This window comes from Hyla sarda, chromosome 12, assembly GCF_029499605.1.
Source record: "Hyla sarda isolate aHylSar1 chromosome 12, aHylSar1.hap1, whole genome shotgun sequence".
NCBI classification, from domain to species: domain Eukaryota; kingdom Metazoa; phylum Chordata; class Amphibia; order Anura; family Hylidae; genus Hyla; species Hyla sarda.
This window is the reverse complement of record NC_079200.1, coordinates 52,546,540-52,565,170: the sequence shown is the minus strand read 5'-3', so window position 1 is coordinate 52,565,170 and position 18,631 is coordinate 52,546,540. Positions and strand designations below refer to the sequence as shown.

Genomic DNA, 18,631 nt, shown 5'->3' with positions numbered 1-18,631 from the left:
TGGTCTCTGCTGACACCTCTGTCCATTTTAGGAACTGTCCAGAGCAGCATATGTTTTCTATGGGGATTTTCTCCTACTCTGGACAGTTCTTAAAATGGACAGAGATGTCAGCAGAGAGCACTGTGCTCGTGATGTCAGCAGAGAACTCTGTGTTTCAAAAAGAAAATAATTTCCTCTGTAGTATTCAGCAGCTAATAAGAACTGGAAGGATTAAGATTTTTTAATAGAAGTCGTTTACAAATTTAAGAAGAAATGTGCAAAAAGCCAGCGGTATGTAGAACTTCACCTTTATTGTATTCCTAGATAAAACCTCAACATGGAAACATCTCAAATAACAATCGATAAAACCTCCTGGACAAGCAACATGACGCGTTTCAGGTCATGTGACCCTTCATCATGCATCTGATGAAGGGTCACATGACCTGAAACGTGTCATGTTGCTTGTCCAGGAGGTTTTATCGATTGTTATTTGAGACGTTTCCATGTCGAGGTTTTATCTTGGAATTCAATAAAGGGGAAGTTTTGCATACCGCTGGTTTTTTGCACATTTCTTCTTAAGTTGGAGGCTTCATATTGCCGTGCGGAGGATCGGGTGAGCTGACATCTCTCGGAATCACATAATTTACAAATCTGTTTAACTTTCTGGCACAAGTTGATAAAAAAAATAAAAAAAAGTTTTCCACCGGAGTACCCCTTTAACATTTGGCATTGACTCACTGACTACTTTATTAGGTACACCTTGCTAGTCCCGGGTTGGAGCCCCTTTTGCCTTCATTCTTTATGGCATACTTTCTACAAGGTACTGGAAACATTCCTCAGAGATTTAGCTTCACACAGACAAGATGACATCACACATTGCTGCAGATTTGTCGGCTTTAAAGGGGTACTCCAGTGGAAACTAAATGTTTAAAATCAACTGGTGCCAAAACGTTAAACAGATTTGTAAATTACTTATATTTAAAAATCTTAATATTTTCAGTACTTATCAGCTGCTGTATGCACCACAGGAAGTTCTTTTCTTTGTGAATTTCCTTTCTGTCTGACCACAGTGCTCTCTGCTGACACCTCTGTCCATGTTGGGAACTGTTTAGAGCTGGAGAGATTTGCTATGGGGAATTGCTTGTACTCTGGACAGTTCCTGACATGGACAGAGGTGTCAGCAGAGAGCACTTCCTGTGAACACAACAGTTCAGTGTGAGCAGCGTGCGGGTGTGTCCCTTATTGAGCTCCACAAACTTCCAGCAGATCAGACCAGAGCAGGTGATCCATCTGCCTTCCCAGGAGTGTGTCAGGCTCCTGGGGAGAGCCTCCCTGCATGGAGCCCAGGGCCTCCACCTCCCGTTCTTCAAGGCTGGCGGGGGGTGGAGAGCAAACAGCAACAGCCATTCCGGCCCGGGGGAGAAGATCTGGCAGAGTCTGCAGTAATGCAGGCTCTGCTCCCCCGGCAACGGGTGCAAGACAGAAATCTGGTGGAAGGAAGGCACGGAGGAAAAGCTTGGAAATGTGGGCTGAGAGAGGGCCCAAGGAATCGAGCGAAATATACTGCTCCCGCATGGCCGCACGGTTTGCGGAATATGACCAGTGTGGCAAGGAGATGAGGATGGCCAGAGAGGATCTTCGTGTTGCTCAGAACCTGGCGAACACAGCATCCAAAAAGAATAGGCCAGAGCTGAAAAAGAGGATTACGGCTCTGAAGAGTGAGATTGCAAAGCTGGACGAGAGGAGAGCAGAGATACTTGAGGGGAGCGGTCTCTTAAAGGAGAAGCTGGTGAATGGAGACCGGTTTGCCGCCATGAAATCCCCAGGTAAGGAGGAGGTGGATGATGGGGAGAGTAGTGGCGGTGAAGAAAGTGAGAATGATGGTGAAGGTGTAAAGGAGGTGGAAGAAAATTCACAAGTGGTGGAGATGGATGCTGTTCCTGTAGCTACTCCCTGTGACACCCAAGACAGCTACATCGAGCCAGCACAGGTGGCACTACCACCAAGTGATAGTGAGGAGGATGATGTGGAGAGTGCGGCTGGGGGTCTATTAAGGGCGATTGTTATGCAGGAGTCCCCAGCCCACCTCCAGAACTTTACCTTTGGAGACGACCAGTGTGAGGATGTGGTGGTGAAACGTAAGGCAAAGAAACAAAAGACCCAGGAAACAGTGCAGTACGTGTTTGTTCCTTTCCAGCAGTCTGGGCCAGCTGCAAAGCTGGTTCAGGCTGCTGGGTCCCCCAGACTGCCAGACTCTGTTTCTGTGGTGGAACGGAGCCAGCATAGGGGATACAGCATGGCGTCAGAAAAGGCTGCGGACGCAATAGATATGAAGCCCACCCATCTTGCCAGTAGGAAGGGGCAGGATGGGCTCATGGTGGGCAGTGGCGGGGTAAGCTATGCTGCCGTGTGCTCGGGGGGCGGTTCCCCGAGTGCTGTGGGCATTACCGGCACTGCGGGGCACTTCCCTGTGAGGGGGGGGAGTGTCCGGGTGCCGGTGGAGGAGAATGGTAGGTCTGTGTGCTCGGGGGGCGGTCCTCCAAGTACTGTGTATTCTGTGGGCGCTGCGGGGCACTCCTCCGTGAGGGGGGGGAGTGTCCGTGCGCCGGCATCATCCACAGAGCCCGTGCAGTCGGGCAAAGCAGGTGCTGGCACTGTGGGAGGAGCTGGGGTGTGCCCGGAGATGCAGCCCCGGACTCCGGAAGTGACTTCAGCCAAGGAGAAGGAACTATCAGCATCGACCCCGGCAGCTAAGCCAGAAAAGAAAAGTGTGATAAAACCTGCAACACTACAAGTCCCAGCCAGCCCAGAATCTGTTAGTCAGCATAAGAGTGCAGGATGTGAGAATGAGTGTGGAAGTCTTGTGGATAAGAGGAGTGTCAGTGGAGTGAAGGATGGTGGGAGTAGTTGTGGTATGAATGGGAGGTCTTGTATGGATGTAAATAAAGATGGGAGTAGTGGTGTGAGTGGTTATGCTGATGGTTCTGGTTCTGGGTCTGGTCCGGCTGCCCCCCCGGTAGTGACTGCTCCTAGGAGCTATGCTAATGTCACTGCCGGGGGTTCAGGGGGGTCCTCGTCTCCGTCCGGCCCTGGGGGCCATTTGCAACAGCGCCTCCTGGAGGCTCTACGCAGGGGTGACAGGTCGATCCAGGTAGAGGGAAGGGGTGAGGTCGACCTGTCTTTCTGGATAGAGAGGCATGGTTTGGGGGCTTTCCGAGAGAGGAATGGGGAGGTGGTCTGGTCCCTCCCGACATCCGGGCAGGACAATAACCGTAGGAATGTGGTTCGTCTGATTTGGAGGGGCGAGGATGCGTGCCCACCTCGCGCAAAAGTGGTTGAGCTCCTCCTGCAGATGGAATTCAGGGCGAATGACATCTTTGCTCTGATTCACCCCTATGGTTCGTCTGAGTTTGATGTCAGTTTCGTTCGGCCGGAGGGTCTTGAACTCTTCTGGTCGAACTACGAAGTGGCAAAAAACGAGCCCGGCTGGCGGGAGTTCGCCGTAAAGGCGATTTCCCGTCAGAATGCTGTCAAGAAGGTGACCGTTTTGACCCGTAACGAGTCACTTTCTTGTTATGATATCATGACCTGGCTCGGACGGTATGGGGATGTGACGGACATGCCCAAGAAAAACTTGGATGAGCACGGGATCTGGTCCGGGGCCTGGACGTTTTCCGTCAAACTCAAGCGTTCAGGGAGTACGGTTGCCCACATTCCGTCAGCCGCCTTCCTTGGACGTGATAGGATCCAGGTCTTCTACCAGGGGCAGCCTAAGGTCTGTCACAGGTGTGGCAGCCCCACCCACTTTAGCGCAGCCTGTACTGTGCAGGTCTGCGCTTTGTGTGGTGGGGTGGGTCATCTGGCCGCATCCTGTCGGCAGATCCGGTGCCACCTGTGTGGTGTCCTCGGACACCCTTTCAGCCGTTGTCCTAGCGCCTTCGCCCATGCGGCGGCCGCTCCAGCTGAGGAGAGCTGTGACGTTGCCTCGGCTGGGGAGGGTACGGGCAGGGATGGGGGCGCAACAGGGCTAGTGAGGAGGAAAAAGGGCCCTGCCAAACTAAGGCGGGAGGAAAATCGTAGAAGGAGTAGGGAGCTGGAGAGTGCCCAGGTGGCGGGGGTAGCTTCAGTCCCTGCTCCTGAAGCTGGCCCTGTAACTGCTGAAGCCCTGGTGGAGAATGTGCTGGATGAGGAGATCAGGAGACTTCACAGAGAGGAAAGCAATATGGCCGACCCTTCCGATTCCTCCCACTATGAAAGTGTGGATGAGGAAAGTGGGGTGAGGCCCAAAAAGAAAGAAAAGGGCAAAAGGAAAGGGAGAAAGAAGAGGTCAGAGCCCTCTGAAGCTCCTGGTACTACGGGCCAGGTCCAAAGCGGAAGCCTGGCTGCCCCCCCTCTGATTGACTTGTCAAACCGGTACCTCGTCCTCGATACCATCTCCTCCCCCTCCTTGGAGGGGGAAGGTGAGGGCGGGGTGCCTCGGGAGAAAGAGCCTCTGGGGGGAACTGGGCCCTGTCCTGTCGAGGCACCTTCCTCAGAGGGCAGGGCTAGACCGGGGCCGGACGGACACGGGGACCTTATGGACCAATCGGAGTCTAAAAAAAGATGTAAGAGTGGTCCTGCCCTTTCGTCGTCTTCGGGGGATGAGGGGGCTAAAAAGAAGGGGAAAAAGAAATAAAGGGTGAGGCCATCTAATTCAATCACCCTGTATGGCGGCACTCACCCCATTGACGCTGGCATCTATTAATTGTGCCAGCATAAAGTCGGATACGGCTAGATTTGCAGCCTTTGATTTTCTCGGCCGTGTTGAAGCCGACATTTTGTATCTGCAGGAGACCAGGTTGTCAGATCTAGCCTCCCTGGTAAAAGCCAGGAGAGAGTGGAGGCGCGGCCCCTCCCACTGGTCTCTTGCGGCTGAGTCGTATAGTGGGGTGGCGGTCCTTTTTACCGCTCCTGTTGAATGCCGACGGGTTATTGAATTAGAAATGGGGAGGTGCCTGATCTTAGATGTCTTCATGAAGGGACAAGAGCTCCGACTCATTAACATCTACGCCCCGCAAACTAAGCGGGGCCGTAAAGATCTCTTTATGAGGATTAAGCCCTTTCTTTTTACGAGTCGGCAGGTGATCTTTGGAGGGGACTTCAATAATGTCACGAGGTCCCAAGATAGGAGAGGCTCCAATGGTCCGCTGACTTGCGATAGTGTGGCACTGATTAGCATAACTAGAGAAGCTCGCCTAGAGGATGCCCACATCCGGAGCCCCTCGGGCCACGCGGGTTTCACCTATCATCAAGGTAGTCGCAGGTCTAGAATAGATAGGTTTTATTTGAAGGAGGAAGCCGTCTCTTCCGCAGTGTCCGTGGTTGAGGTGGAGTTCTCCGATCACTGTATGATTTTGTTTTCCCTGAATGTTTCAGAGACCCCCCGGATGGGAAAAGGTTATTGGAAGCTGAATTCGTCCCTCCTGGAGGAAGCGGAGGTAAGACAGTCCTTTGAGGATTTTCTTCAGAGTCAGGTACCTTTACTGGACCTTTGTAGTAGTAAGTCAGAGTGGTGGGAGATATTCAAGAAGCGGGTTGCGGGGTTCTTCCGCCAGCTCTCGAGCCTCAGGTCCCTGAACAGGTATCGCTTGTATCAGGGTCTGAGGAGGAAACTCGAGCTTCTCGTCTCGACTGGAGGTAGCCGAGAGGATATCTCCAGAGTGAAATCCTTGCTGATGAGGTGTCAGTACGATAGGCACGCATCTTTGGTTTTTGAGAGGGATTTCGGGAAGTACCGCTCGCCCGACCCTTACAGAAACTGTAAGATGTCAGTGAGTAGTAAAGTCATTTCAGGACTGATTGATAGTACGGGATCTCTGAATCGGTCCAGATCAGGGATCTTGGAGGTCGTCAGATCCTTCTACTCGCACCTCTTGGGAAGGAAGGATCTAGATCGAGACAGGATGTCGGCTTTCCTGGCTGAAACCATTCCTGAGCCAGGGGTAGACCCCTCTCTTGTTGTTTTGGCAGAAGAAATCAGGGAAGAGGAAGTGAGACTGGCGATCGAGGGGCTTGCCCCTAAGAAGTCGCCAGGTCCGGATGGCTTAACATCCGAGTGGTACAGGACCTTTAAGGAGTCTTTAGCTCCCCTCTTGACTGAGGTATTCAATGAGTGTCTCTCCTCGGGCACTCTGCCGAAGTCAATGAGGAGGTCAGCCCTGATTCTTCTCTCAAAGGGTAAAGATCCCAGCCGAATTGAGAATTGGAGGCCCATAGCTCTTCTCAATACGGACAGGAAGCTTCTGGCCAAGATACTGTTTAATCGGCTGGTGAAGTTTGCACCCCGGCTCCTTTCGGGGACTCAGCACTGCTCTGTTCCAGGCCGAAGCACCTTAAGTGCTGTCCTTGGTGTCAGGGAGGCAGTGGAGCGGAGTAGTGCGGGTTTCTGGAAGGGGTACTTGCTGTCCCTGGATCAGGCCAAGGCGTTTGATCGGGTGAACCACGAGTACCTCTGGTCCGTCCTCCTGAGATATGGCTTACCGAGTACTTTTGTTAATTGGCTTAAGATCTTGTATGCAGGGGCAGAGAGTTTCCCGCTGGTGAACGGTTGGTCTGGCCGCTCTTTTGAGGTGGGGTCCGGAGTCCGTCAGGGTTGTCCTTTGAGCCCGCTTTTATACGTGTTTGCAATCGATCCCTTCGTCCGGAGGGTAGATTGTGGGCCGTTGGCGGGAGTCGGGATGAGTCTGGCGGAGCTGGATGTCACCCAGAGAGTGGTGGCGTACGCTGACGATGTCACTATTTTCGTCTCCTCACAGGAGGAGGTCGATGTGGTGATGTCGGAGGTGGACCGCTACTCGGAGGCATCCGGGTCTAAGATCAACCGGGATAAGTGTGAGAGTCTCTGGCTGGGAGGGGGGGATCCCACGTTTGATCTCCCGGACACCCTTCCAGGGCCCCAAGAATCAGCAAAAGTCTTAGGCATCACATTCGGCCAGGATGATTATCCCACCAAAAACTGGGATGGTAAGCTCCAGGATGCCGCTCAGAAGGTGGACCAATGGAAGGGTTGGTCTATGACCCTCAGGGAAAGGGTACACCTGATCAAATCGTACCTGCTCCCCTTGTTTATCTATCTGGGCAGCGTATGTATCTTGCCAGAGGCTTACTACACTAGGATCTACAGCCTGTTTTTCCAACTGTTATGGGGGAACAGGATGAACCTAGTCAGGAGGGAGGTTACGTACCACACGAGGAGACTAGGGGGTTTATCTATGGTAAACCCTGTGGTGTTCTTTACGAACACCTTCTTGAAAGCTAACATCGCAAACCTCTGGAAAGAGAGGGCTCCTCCGTGGGTACTCTCCTGCAGGGAATGGTTTCGGCCTTTCTTCCAGGAATGGGAGAGAGGAGGGCGAGTGAAGGACCTCCGCACGCCCCATGGATATCTTCCGGCTTATGCTACCCCGACTCTGAAGGCGATACGTCGGTGGGGTCTGGGAGTGTGGGAGATCAGGACCCAGTCAAGGCAGTTCCTTGACAAACGGGTTCTGTTGACCCATTTCCAGAAGCCTCTGGCGCTCAGGGACTGCCCAGGTCGGGATCTGAGGGTGGGGTTGTACCTTTTAAACATGAAAAGGATCCCCCAGAAGTTTTGGGACTTGGCCTGGCGCTGCTTTCAGGGGAAGCTATATGTAAGGGACAACCTGAAGTGCAGGAACTCTGATGACCGGGGATGTCCCCGAGAAGAGTGCGGGGACACGCTGGAAAGCATGGACCACTTCCTGCTTCATTGTCCCTTTAATATAGGGGTTTACAACAGGGTGGGCGCTTCCATCGGCTGGAGTCAACTTGCCGGCCTAACCTATCCGGAGTGGGCTTATGGGGCATTCAGGAACCTGGGTGGCCGAGATCGGGGCACTTTATTCTTAGTTAGTTTAGTGATTAGGTACTACACGTGGAACGCACGGTGTTTAGTGTCGACCCAACAGAAAATCCTCTCCGAGGTGGAGGTCTGTAGGAACATCACCGGTGACCTCGGGAAGATCAGGTCTTTGGAGTATGGCAGTCTTGGTACCAGTAGGGCTTCTCTCCTGTGGAGAGGTTTTTCTTTTGATGTGCCCTAGGTACTAGACCTTTTTAAGTAGAGTACCTTTATTTTGGTTAGGGGCAGTGTTATAGGGATAGTGATAGGGTGAGAGCAGGGTCAGTTTTAATGGAGGGATAGAATTAGGGAAAATTGTAGGGGGGAGTTAGGGAAAGAGTTTAAAATTTTTTTGATGTATCAAGTCTGCCATCCTTCTTCCTGGTGGTGGGCTAATGCATGCACACGCTAGCTTTTTGTTTTGTTTTAAGCTGATATGGTATGAAGGGCTTACAGGCGACCAAACTTGGGCCAAAGGTAGCTTTGGTTTAGTGTGTATATGTTAGTATGTATAAGTCTGTGTGTAAGTTGGTTGGGAGGAGTGCTAGGTGGGGAGGGTGTATTTGTGGGTGGTGGTGTTTGCTTTTCTTTTGGGGACCTGACATGGGTCAGTTAGGGACAGGACTTTGTGTACGAACGGTATGGACTCTGACCCATGTGCAGGAGGGGTGGTGTGGGAGAGGGTACAGTTTTAGTGTAGGGATTTTGGTAGGGTTTTCTATTGTTTTTGTAGGTTTTCTTTAGTGTATATATATTTATTTTTAGTTAAATACTATATTATTATGTTCATGTGATTTTGTATGTATATTGTTTATATATTGTTTTCATTTTGTTTCTATATTACAGCATTACAGTAGTCATGGCAGTCGGACCAGTTATTATGTTACGTGGTTCACTTGATTTTCTCATGTTGTTAGGTTTTTTTTTTTTTTTTTTTTTTTTTGTAGCCAGGTAGTGCTAAATTTTATGTTTATGTTTATATTTTGCTAAGCCAAGTTGTGCTTTTGTATTTTAATTTTAATTTATAATTTTTTTTTTTTTTTTTTTTTTTTTGTTTGTTTGTGTTTCCCGAATATGGATGATTTTGAGTTGTAGCCAGGTAGTGCTAAATTTTATTTTCACATTTTGATAAGCCAAGCGCTATTTTTTTTTTTTTTTTGTTCATTTTTGTTATGTGTGTGAGTGTGGTTCGGTTAGGTGGGTTGGCATATTTTAGGTTTTTGTAAAGCTGGGCTGGCCGGTTAGGCAGGGTTTTGTTTTTGTTCTTTGGTACCAGTGTATTTCTTATTTATGTTATAGCTGGTTAAGCTTGTTTTGTGTTTTTGTATAAGTTTTGTACTTTTATAATAAAAAAAGAGTGTCAGCAGAGAGCACAGTGGTCAGACATAAAATAACTATATAACTTCCTGTGGAGCATACAGCAGCTAATAAATAGAAGTCATTTACAAATCTGTTTATTTTTCTGGGACCAGTTGATTTAAAAAAAAAAATTCGACCAAAGTGTACCCCTTTAATAAACGTAAGTTATTCATTTGTTTTCTTGTCTTTCAGATGAACATGCAGTTGCAGAATACAATTCCCCTTGCATTGGACAAAACTAATACAAATCAAGGAAACAAAAACAATCAAAACTCATTATATGTGCACGTTTGTTAGCATTTTTACTGGGCCAGTGTATCTAGAAAGAAAATGGTGCAAAAAACGATGTAACTCTGGACAGTTCCTGACTGGACAGAGGTGTCAGCAGAGAGCACTGTGGTCAGACAGAAAAGAAATTCAAAAAGAAAAGAACTTGCTGTGGAGCATACAGCAGCTGATAGGTACTGGAAGGATTAAGATGTTTAAATAGAAGTATGAATTCGGGTAGAAAACAGACATGGTCGCACATCTACAATCTTGTATAATGATCTGATTGCTTCTCAGCATAATATCAAAAACTAACAGGTTGTTAGTATACATTTTTGATCAAAAAGTACAACCACTCGCCACGTCAAGGCCACCTATCCAGAGTGGGTCCCCAACGTCCCTAGCATAAAATGGCGCAGCACTGGGCGGCGACCACCACCGCCGCGACACCAGTGCCCACGGGGGGGAATGACCCACTGGCAGAGCGGCCCCAACGCCACTCAAACCAGTCCATGGGTCGCACCTCCCCGCAGACACGGCGCCACGGCAGCAACGGACACCGCACAGCACCACACCAATGGGAACAGGATGTTATAGCTCACTTACCATACTCTCCCAGTCAGACTGGGAGGCAGCTAGGAAAGAAATGGCCCTTGTGTAGCTAACTACTACTTATATAGGGTTGGGCTGAGGGGGTGGGGAAGAGTGCAGACACATGTTCAAACAAAAAAATGAGGGGATAGAAAACACAGTGGCGCCGTGTCTGCGGGGAGGTGCGACCCATAGACTGGTTTGAGTGGCATTGGGGCCGCTCTTCCAGTGGGTCGTTCCCCCTGTGGGCACTGGTGTCGCAGCGGTGGTGGTCGCCGCCCAGTGCTACGCCATTTTATGCTAGGGACGTTAGGGACCCACTCTAAATAGGTGGCCTTGACGTGGCGAGGGGGCTTTGTACTTTTTGATCAAAACGTATACTAACAACCTGTTAGTTTTTGATATTATGCTGAGAAGCAATTGGATCATTGCACAAGATTGTAGATGTGCGACCATGTCTGTTTTCTACCTGAGTACACTTTAAATAGAAGTCATTTACAAATCTGTTTAACTTTCTGGCACCAGTTGATTAAAAAAAAATGTTTTCCACTGGAGTTTTCCTTTAAGAACAGATGGGGAGAAGAATGTGTTTATGTGCTTCACTCCTCAGATTGCCGTGGTCTCTGTTCAGTTGCACTAGACAGGCTCCATAGACCAGTGTTTCTCAGCCAGGGTGCCTCCAGCTGTTGCAAAAAACAACTCCCAGCATGTCCTGACAGCCAAAGGTGTACTATAGTGGTACATGCACTTTATTGTGTTACTGCCCCTTTTGCATTGCTGGTAGTTATCATTGCCTGCTGGGAGTTTTACTCCTTCCCCAGCTACAGAGCCACAGGTTGCATATTATTGATCTATAGCACAACCTGCTGGGAGATTTGGGTCAGTTTTGGTTTCAGTTTTCAGGCAAGCACTTCCTAAATTTTCGGTTTCGGCCCAGAATTTTAATTTTGGGTGCACTACTACTCTTTATGTAACTCCAGTGCTGCTCGTGGGGCTCTGCTGTATACATAATTCCCAATAAAGTCAATGAAGGTTACGCAAATTCATTGCTTTGGCTTTCCTGACCACCTCCAGTGGCTGCAGACCTGCCAGGGGTGGACAGAAAACCCAATCGATGAGATGGGAATATGCCTTTAACCCCTTAAGGACGCAGGACGTAAATGTACGTCCTGGTGAGGTGATACTTAACGCACCAGGACGTACATTTACGTCCTAAGCATAACCGCGGGCATCGGAGCGATGCCCGTGTCATGCGCGGCTGATCCCGGCTGCTGATCGCAGCCAGGGACCCGCCAGCAATGGCCGACGCCCGCGATCTCGCGGGCGTCCGCCATTAACCCCTCAGGTGCCGGGATCAATACAGATCCCGGCATCTGCGGCAGTTCGCGATTAAAATGAACGATCGGATCGCCCGCAGCGCTGCTGCGGGGATCCGATCATTCATAACGCCGCACGGAGGTCCCCTCTCCTTCCTCCGTGCGGCTCCCGGCGTCTCCTGCTCTGGTCTGTGATCGAGCAGACCAGAGTAGGAGATGACCGATAATACTGATCTGTTCTATGTCCTATACATAGAACAGATCAGTATTAGCAATCATGGTATTGCTATGAATAGTCCCCTATGGGGACTATTCAAGTGTAAAAAAAAATGTAAAAAAATGTAAAAGTAAAAGTAAAAAAAAAGTGAAAAATCCCCTCCCCCAATAAAAAAGTAAAACGTCCGTTTTTTCCTATTTTACCCCCAAAAAGCGTAAAAAACATTTTTTATAGACATATTTGGTATCGCCGCGTGCGTAAATGTCCGAACTATTAAAATAAAATGTTAATGATCCCGTACGGTGAACGGCGTGAACGAAAAAAAATTTAAAAAGTCCAAAATTCCTACTTTTTTCATACATTTTATTAAAAAAAAAATTATAAAAAATGTATTAAAAGTTTTTTATATGCAAATGTGGTATCAAAAAAAAGTACAGATCATGGCGCAAAAAATGAGCCCCCATACCGCCGCTTATACGGAAAAATAAAAAAGTTATAGGTCATCAAAATAAAGGGATTATAAACGTACTAATTTGGTTAAAAAGTTTGTGATTTTTTTTAAGCGTAACAATAATATAAAAGTATATAATAATGGGTATCATTTTAATCGTATTGACCCTCAGAATAAAGAACACGCGTCATTTTTACCAGAAATTGTACGGCGTGAAAACAAAACCTTCCAAAATTAGCAAAATTGCGTTTTTCATTTTAATTTCCCCACAAAAATAGTGTTTTTTGGTTGCGCCATACATTTTATGATATAATGAGTGATGTCATTACAAAGGACAACTGGTCGCGCAAAAAACAAGCCCTCATACTAGTCTGTGGATGAAAATATAAAAGAGTTATGATTTTTAGAAGGCGAGGAGGAAAAAATGAAAACGTAAAAATTAAATTGTCTGAGTCCTTAAGGCCAAAATGGGCTGAGTCCTTAAGGGGTTAAAGGGGTACTCTGCTACTCAGTGTTTGGAACAAATTGTTCCGAATGCTTAGAGCCAGCGCCGGGAGCTCATGACGTCATGGCCCCGCCCCTCATGACATCACACCCCACTCCCTCAATGCAAGTATATAGGCTGTCACGCCCCCTCCCATAGACTTGCATTGAGGGGGCGGGGGTGACATCATGAGGGGCGGGGCTTTGACGTCACAAGCTCCCGGTGCCGACTCTAAGCATTCGGAACATTTTGTTCCAAACGCTGAGCAGCGGAGAACCCCTTTAATGTGTCTGAAACTAAAGACTGAGATGCTTTAGCCAATTCTCTGTATACATTCATATATTGTATACCAGCTTGTCGGTCATCGTACCTTGCAGATATTGACGTCATTCTAGGGTAAATAAAAAGTGGGAGAATTTGGGATGCAATGTGACAATGCTGAGGAAAAATGTTATGTTACTTAACATCTAAATCTTATATTATTTCCTCTTATTCCAGGTAACCGACTATATGTGCAATGTCGGCACGTCTACAGGCTTCAGAGCAGAAGTTCAATACCAGATTCATAAAAACCTAAATAAATAAAACATTTAGTTATATATGTAAAAGATGTCATGTCTTTTGTCTTACCTAAAACAATTCTTACTACACTCCAAAGGCACCATAGTGTCCCTCCACAATATGTCATTAGATATGGCCACAAGTTAGAAAGTACAAAGGATGAATTATGAGGTTAGGTTATGAGGACGGGACATGAGGACGGGATATGAGGACGGGATGTGAGGACGGGATGTGAGGACGGGATGGGAGGACGGGATGTGAGGACGGGATATGAGGACGGGATATGAGGACGAGATATGAGGACGGGATATGAGGACAGGATATGAGGTTGAGATATGAGGACAGGATATGAGGACAGGATATGAGGACGGGATATGAGGACGGGATGTGAGGACGGGATATGAGGATGGGATATGAGGACGGGATATGAGGATGAGATATGAGGACGGGATATGAGGTTGGGATATGAGGTTGGGATATGAGGACGGGATATGAGGACGGGATATGAGGACGGGATATGAGGTTGAGATATGAGGACGGGATATGAGGACGGGATATGAGGTTGAGATATGAGGACGGGATATGAGGACAGGATATGAGGACGGAATATGGAGACGGTATATGAGGATGGAATATGAGGTTGGGATATAAGGACGGGCTAGGAGGTCAAGAGCGGCTAGTAAAAAGCTGGAACTGAAGCTACATAACCTGATGCAGCTACAGTCAAGCTCAACTATGAGTAAATGCACTTTGGCTTTGACCCAAACAAAAAACATTGATACCCATAATGCAAAAAGTCTGCTTTTATTTTATATAAAGAAAAGACATCGCAAATACAAATTTATCTTAGGTCGCATTCATAATATTCTGGTCAGTATTTTTAGCCAAGACCAAGTGTAGAACCAATGCAGAAAAAACTAGAATGGGAAGATTGGCACTTTTTTTGTATTTTGGATCCACTCCTAGTTTTGGTTATAAAGATTCACCAAAATACTGTGTGTGAACCCGGCCTATAGATGTGTGGAGACAAACTGAAGATTATGGAGGTGATGATGATGAAGGTCACGTGGATTACAATTACTTTTTGCTGTCTGTGTTGGTTTGTCTATTTATCTACGTAAAAATGGATATAGGAACAAAAAAATATAGTTCTAGACATAAGCTGTGGTTATTTCTCAGTATCCACGGATTATATTCCCTAACTACTCCTAACACCCCTCCTGCTCTTAAAAAAAAATCCAGTGTTTTAAAAAGCTCTGCATCATACCTTTCCCCTTGCTCACTTGCTCGGCGTCAATGAAGCTTGCGAGAGCTGTGCCTCGCCATACCCCGCATACACTTCCTGAGTTTGGTCTCCTGCCAGGCCGGGAGGAGACCAAACTAACTGTTTGACTTGTGGCAGGGAACAGAACAGAGCCACCTAGTGGCTGTTTTATGAATCACACGAAAAAACATATAAAGGTTGAGAATTTTAACAGCAAGTAAATAGCAAAGTGTCTTATAATTACATAAGGAACAATATATTAAAAGTTTTGTTTGGTGACAGGTTCTCTTTAACAAATATTAGTTTTAACAGTAGTTTTATAGGCCTGAGGATCGCCTAAACATGTGCACAAGATCAGAAGGTAAGGGACTCATAGGAAGAATCTACCAAGGCTTGCATGCCCATTTTCTGGTGTAAAAAAAGCAAGACATTTTGTGCAAGCAAACAATATTTGTTAAAAAAAAAATAATAATAATTTTGTTTTTTCTGTGTCTTTGCAAGATTTCCGGTGTAAGCATTGATAAATTCTCCCCCCCCCAAGAGGTGCTGTCTTTTTGTCATTTTAGTTGCTGATCAACTTTATATATAAAGTTCTTGCCCTCCAGGGAAAGTGCAGATAGTCACCCAAATAGTAAAATCCCTATATCTCGAGAATTGTGAAGTATAGTAACAAAATGGAAACAGCTTTATATTTGGGGCTCCCAAGGCTACAAACTCTTAGAAATAAATAGATTTTTGTAAACTGACCCTGAGACTTTTTTTGTAAGCAGGTAACACATGTAAGGAGGAACGGGTAATGTTTTCTATGAAAACTTGGTCTGAAAATCAATGTTATGTGAGTTTAGTGACTCCCGAATTAGACTACAGGAAAACTAAACTACATGCAGAAAAAAGGTTTAATGTACACATACAGTGGCATTGCGACCCGGGTGCGGGGGGTGCGGCCCGCACCGGGTGACACCGACCTAATGGGGTGACACAAAGACGCTGCGCAGCACCCCCTCAGCCTTCACCTGCGCTGTGCGCCCGTCCGACAGCACTCCCCCCCCCCCCCCCGGCATTCACCTGCGCTGTGCGCCTGTCAGCAATCCCCCCCCCCCCCCGCCCTTCATCGCCGCTGTGCGCACGTCCGTCAGCTGCCCCCCGGCCCTCATCGCCGCTGTGCGCCCGCATGGGATGTCAGTGACGTCACTCGCAGGGCGCCAGGAGAGAGGGAGTGCTGCGCTGGATGGGTGAGTGTGTGTGTCTGTCTCTCTGTCTGTCGCTGTCTCTGTCTGTGTGTGACTGTCTGTGTGTGACTGTGTGTGACTGTCTGTGTGTGACTGTCTGTGTGTGACTCTGTGTCTGTATGTATGTGACTGTGTGTGACTCTGTATGTGTGTGTGTATGCATGTGACTGTGTGTGACTCTGTGTGTGTGTGTATGTATGTGACTGTGTGTGACTCTGTGTGTGTGTATGTATGTGACTGTGTGTGACTCTGTGTGTGTGTATGTATGTGACTGTGTGACTCTGTGTGTGTATGTATGTATGTGACTGTGTGTGACTCTGTGTGTGTGTATGTATGTGACTGTGTGTGACTCTGTGTGTGTGTGTATGTATGTGACTGTGTGTGACTCCGTGTGTATGTATGTATGTGACTGTGTGTGACTCTGTGTGTGTGTATGTATGTGACTGTGTGTGACTCTGTGTGTGTGTGTGTATGTATGTGACTGTGTGTGACTCTGTGTGTGTGTATGTATGTGACTGTGTGTGACTCTGTGTGTGTGTATGTATGTGACTGTGTGTGACTCTGTGTGTGTGTGTGTGTATGTATGTGACTGTGTGTGACTCTGTGTGTGTGTATGTATGTGACTATGTGTGACTCTGTGTGTGTGTATGTATGTGACTATGTGTGACTCTGTGTGTGTGTGTGTGTGTGTGTATATGTATGTGACAATGTGTGACTCTGTGTGTGTGTATGTGACTGTGTGTGTGTGTTGCAGGGGGACCCAGGAGCGCTACACCCCTGCCCACAATCATTTCTTGTATTGGAATTATGTAGGAGGCCTTCTGGTGTGCCAAGTATGCCTTATTTTCTGTGTGTGTGTGACTCTGACTCTGTGTGTGTGTGACTCTGTGTGTGTGACTGTGTGACTCTGTGTGTATGTATGTGACTGTGTGTGACTCTGTGTGTGTGTGTATGTATGTGACTGTGTGTGACTCTGTGTGTGTGTATGTATGTGACTGTGTGTGACTCTGTGTGTGTGTATGTATGTGACTGTGTGTGACTCTGTGTGTGTATGTATGTGACTGTGTGTGACTGTGTGTGTGTGTATGTGACTGTGTGTGACTGTGTCTGTGTGTGTGTATGTATGTGACTGTTTGTGACTCTGTGTGTGTGTATGTATGTGACTGTGTGTGACTGTGTGTGTGTATGTATGTGACTGTGTGTGACTCTGTGTGTGTGTGTCCTAATTCCTAAAAGGGGTATTTAATTTTTCATTTTCACGGACCACTGTTCCAAAAATCTGTCAGACACCTGTGGGGCGTAAATGCTCACTGCTCCCCTTATTTCATTCCGTGAGGGGATTAGTTTCCAAAATGGAGTCACATGTGGGGGGGTCCATTGTTCTGGCACTATGGGGGCTTTGTAGACACACGAGGCCTTCAATTCCGGACAAATTTTCCCTCCAAAATCCCAATGGCGCTCCCTTCCTTCTGAGCAGTGTAGTACGCCCGCAGAGCACTTTACATCCACATATGGGGCATGCTCTTACTCAGAAGAAATGGGGTTACAAATTTTGGGGGGCTTTTTTTCCCATTTTCCATTGTGGGAATGAAAAATTTAGGGTAACACCAGCATTTTAGTTAAAAAATTTTTTTTTTCATTTTCTTATCCAACTTTAATTCAAAATTGTCAAGCACCAGTGGGGTGTTAAAACTCACTATACCTCTTAATACGTTTCGTGAGGGGTGTAGTTTCCAAAATGGGGTCACACGTGGGTATTTATTTATTTATTTTGCGTTTATGTAAGAACCACTATAAAATCAGCCACCCCTGTGCAAATCACCAATTTAGGCCTCAAATGTACATAGTACACACTAACTCTTGAGCCTTGTTGTGTGTCGGCAGATAATTTTACGCCCTCTCAGGAGAAATTGTGTTACAAATTTTGGGGGTCTTTTTTTCCTTTTACCTCTTGTGAAAATAAAAAGTATGGGGCAACACCAGCATGTTAGAGTAAAAATTTTAATTTTTTTACACATACAGGCTGGTGTAGACCCCAAGTTTTCCTTTTCATAAGGGTTAAAAGGAGAAAAACATGTGTGTGTGTGTTTTTGAGCTAGCAGCGCCTGAATTATCGTTGGTCCTTCTTCCTCTACCTCCTCGCAAAGTAAGATTAAGGTCACCACATAAGACGACAGTGCCCCTAAGTAGATGGAGAGAAACATCAATAAAGTCAAGCAAAAAGGGGATCTGTTGGAGATTCGGGCAGTAGACATTAAGAATCGTGAATTCGTGTCCCCCAATACTTAAAGAAAAGATAAAGTAACGTGCATCCGGGGCAATCGTACAGTTCAGAACCTGATGGGGAAGAGACTTGTGAATGGCGATCGCCACCCCACAGGATCTGGACAGAGGATTGTCAGCACAGAACCAGGAGGTGTAGTGTGGATGTTTGAGAGAGGGTGTGTGGCCTACCTTCAAATGTGTCTCTTGAAAACATACCAGATGAGCCCGTTGCTTGTGACAATGGTGAAGGATCTGAGCCCTTTATTCCGGGGTGTTGAGACCTTTGGCATTAAAAGAAATAATCTTGAGATCTGCCATGAGAAACTCAGAGAAACCGAGAGAAAACAAAAAACCAGAGTTAGTACAGGAATGAGGTGCTATTATAGGGGGTCAGATAAAAAAAAAAGGGGGGGGTGAAACAAAACACAGGGATAAGACAAGGGGGAAAAACAAAAAGGAGCAACACAAAAGGAGAACAAGTACACAACAAGAGCAGCAAACACCTACACAAGACAGACCAACAAAACAAAAGAGAAGAGAAAGAAGAAAAGAAAAGAAAAAAGAGGGGTAACGAAATAAGCAGTAGACAGACAGAGAGAAGAGACTACTGCTGTGGAAACTAACAAGAACAATAAGTAGTAAAGGAGGGAAGAAGTCCCAAGGACCAGATCGTCCCCAGGAGCCCTATACCTATAGGGGGGTAAAGTTAGTCAGGTAGCGAGAGAGACAGAACCCACTACACTGCTGA

At 47.1% G+C, this 18,631-nt stretch overlaps 1 protein-coding gene across 4 annotated transcripts in view; it reads left to right on the top strand.

Annotated features, from left to right (window-relative positions):
- Positions 1 to 13,165, top strand: part of LOC130296355 (alpha-2-macroglobulin-like) — a 37,083-nt gene extending 23,918 nt beyond the window's left edge. For all 4 annotated transcript variants that reach the window (XR_008849187.1, XR_008849188.1, XR_008849189.1 and 1 more), the window contains 2 exons: positions 9,431 to 9,699; positions 13,063 to 13,165. Coding sequence is in view for 1 of the 4 variants with exons in the window: in XM_056547793.1 (XP_056403768.1) it covers positions 9,431 to 9,480 (50 nt within the window). In the remaining 3 variants the exon portion in view is untranslated. The remainder of the gene's footprint in view (positions 1 to 9,430; positions 9,700 to 13,062) is intronic.
- Positions 13,166 to 18,631: the final 5,466 nt, after the last annotated feature.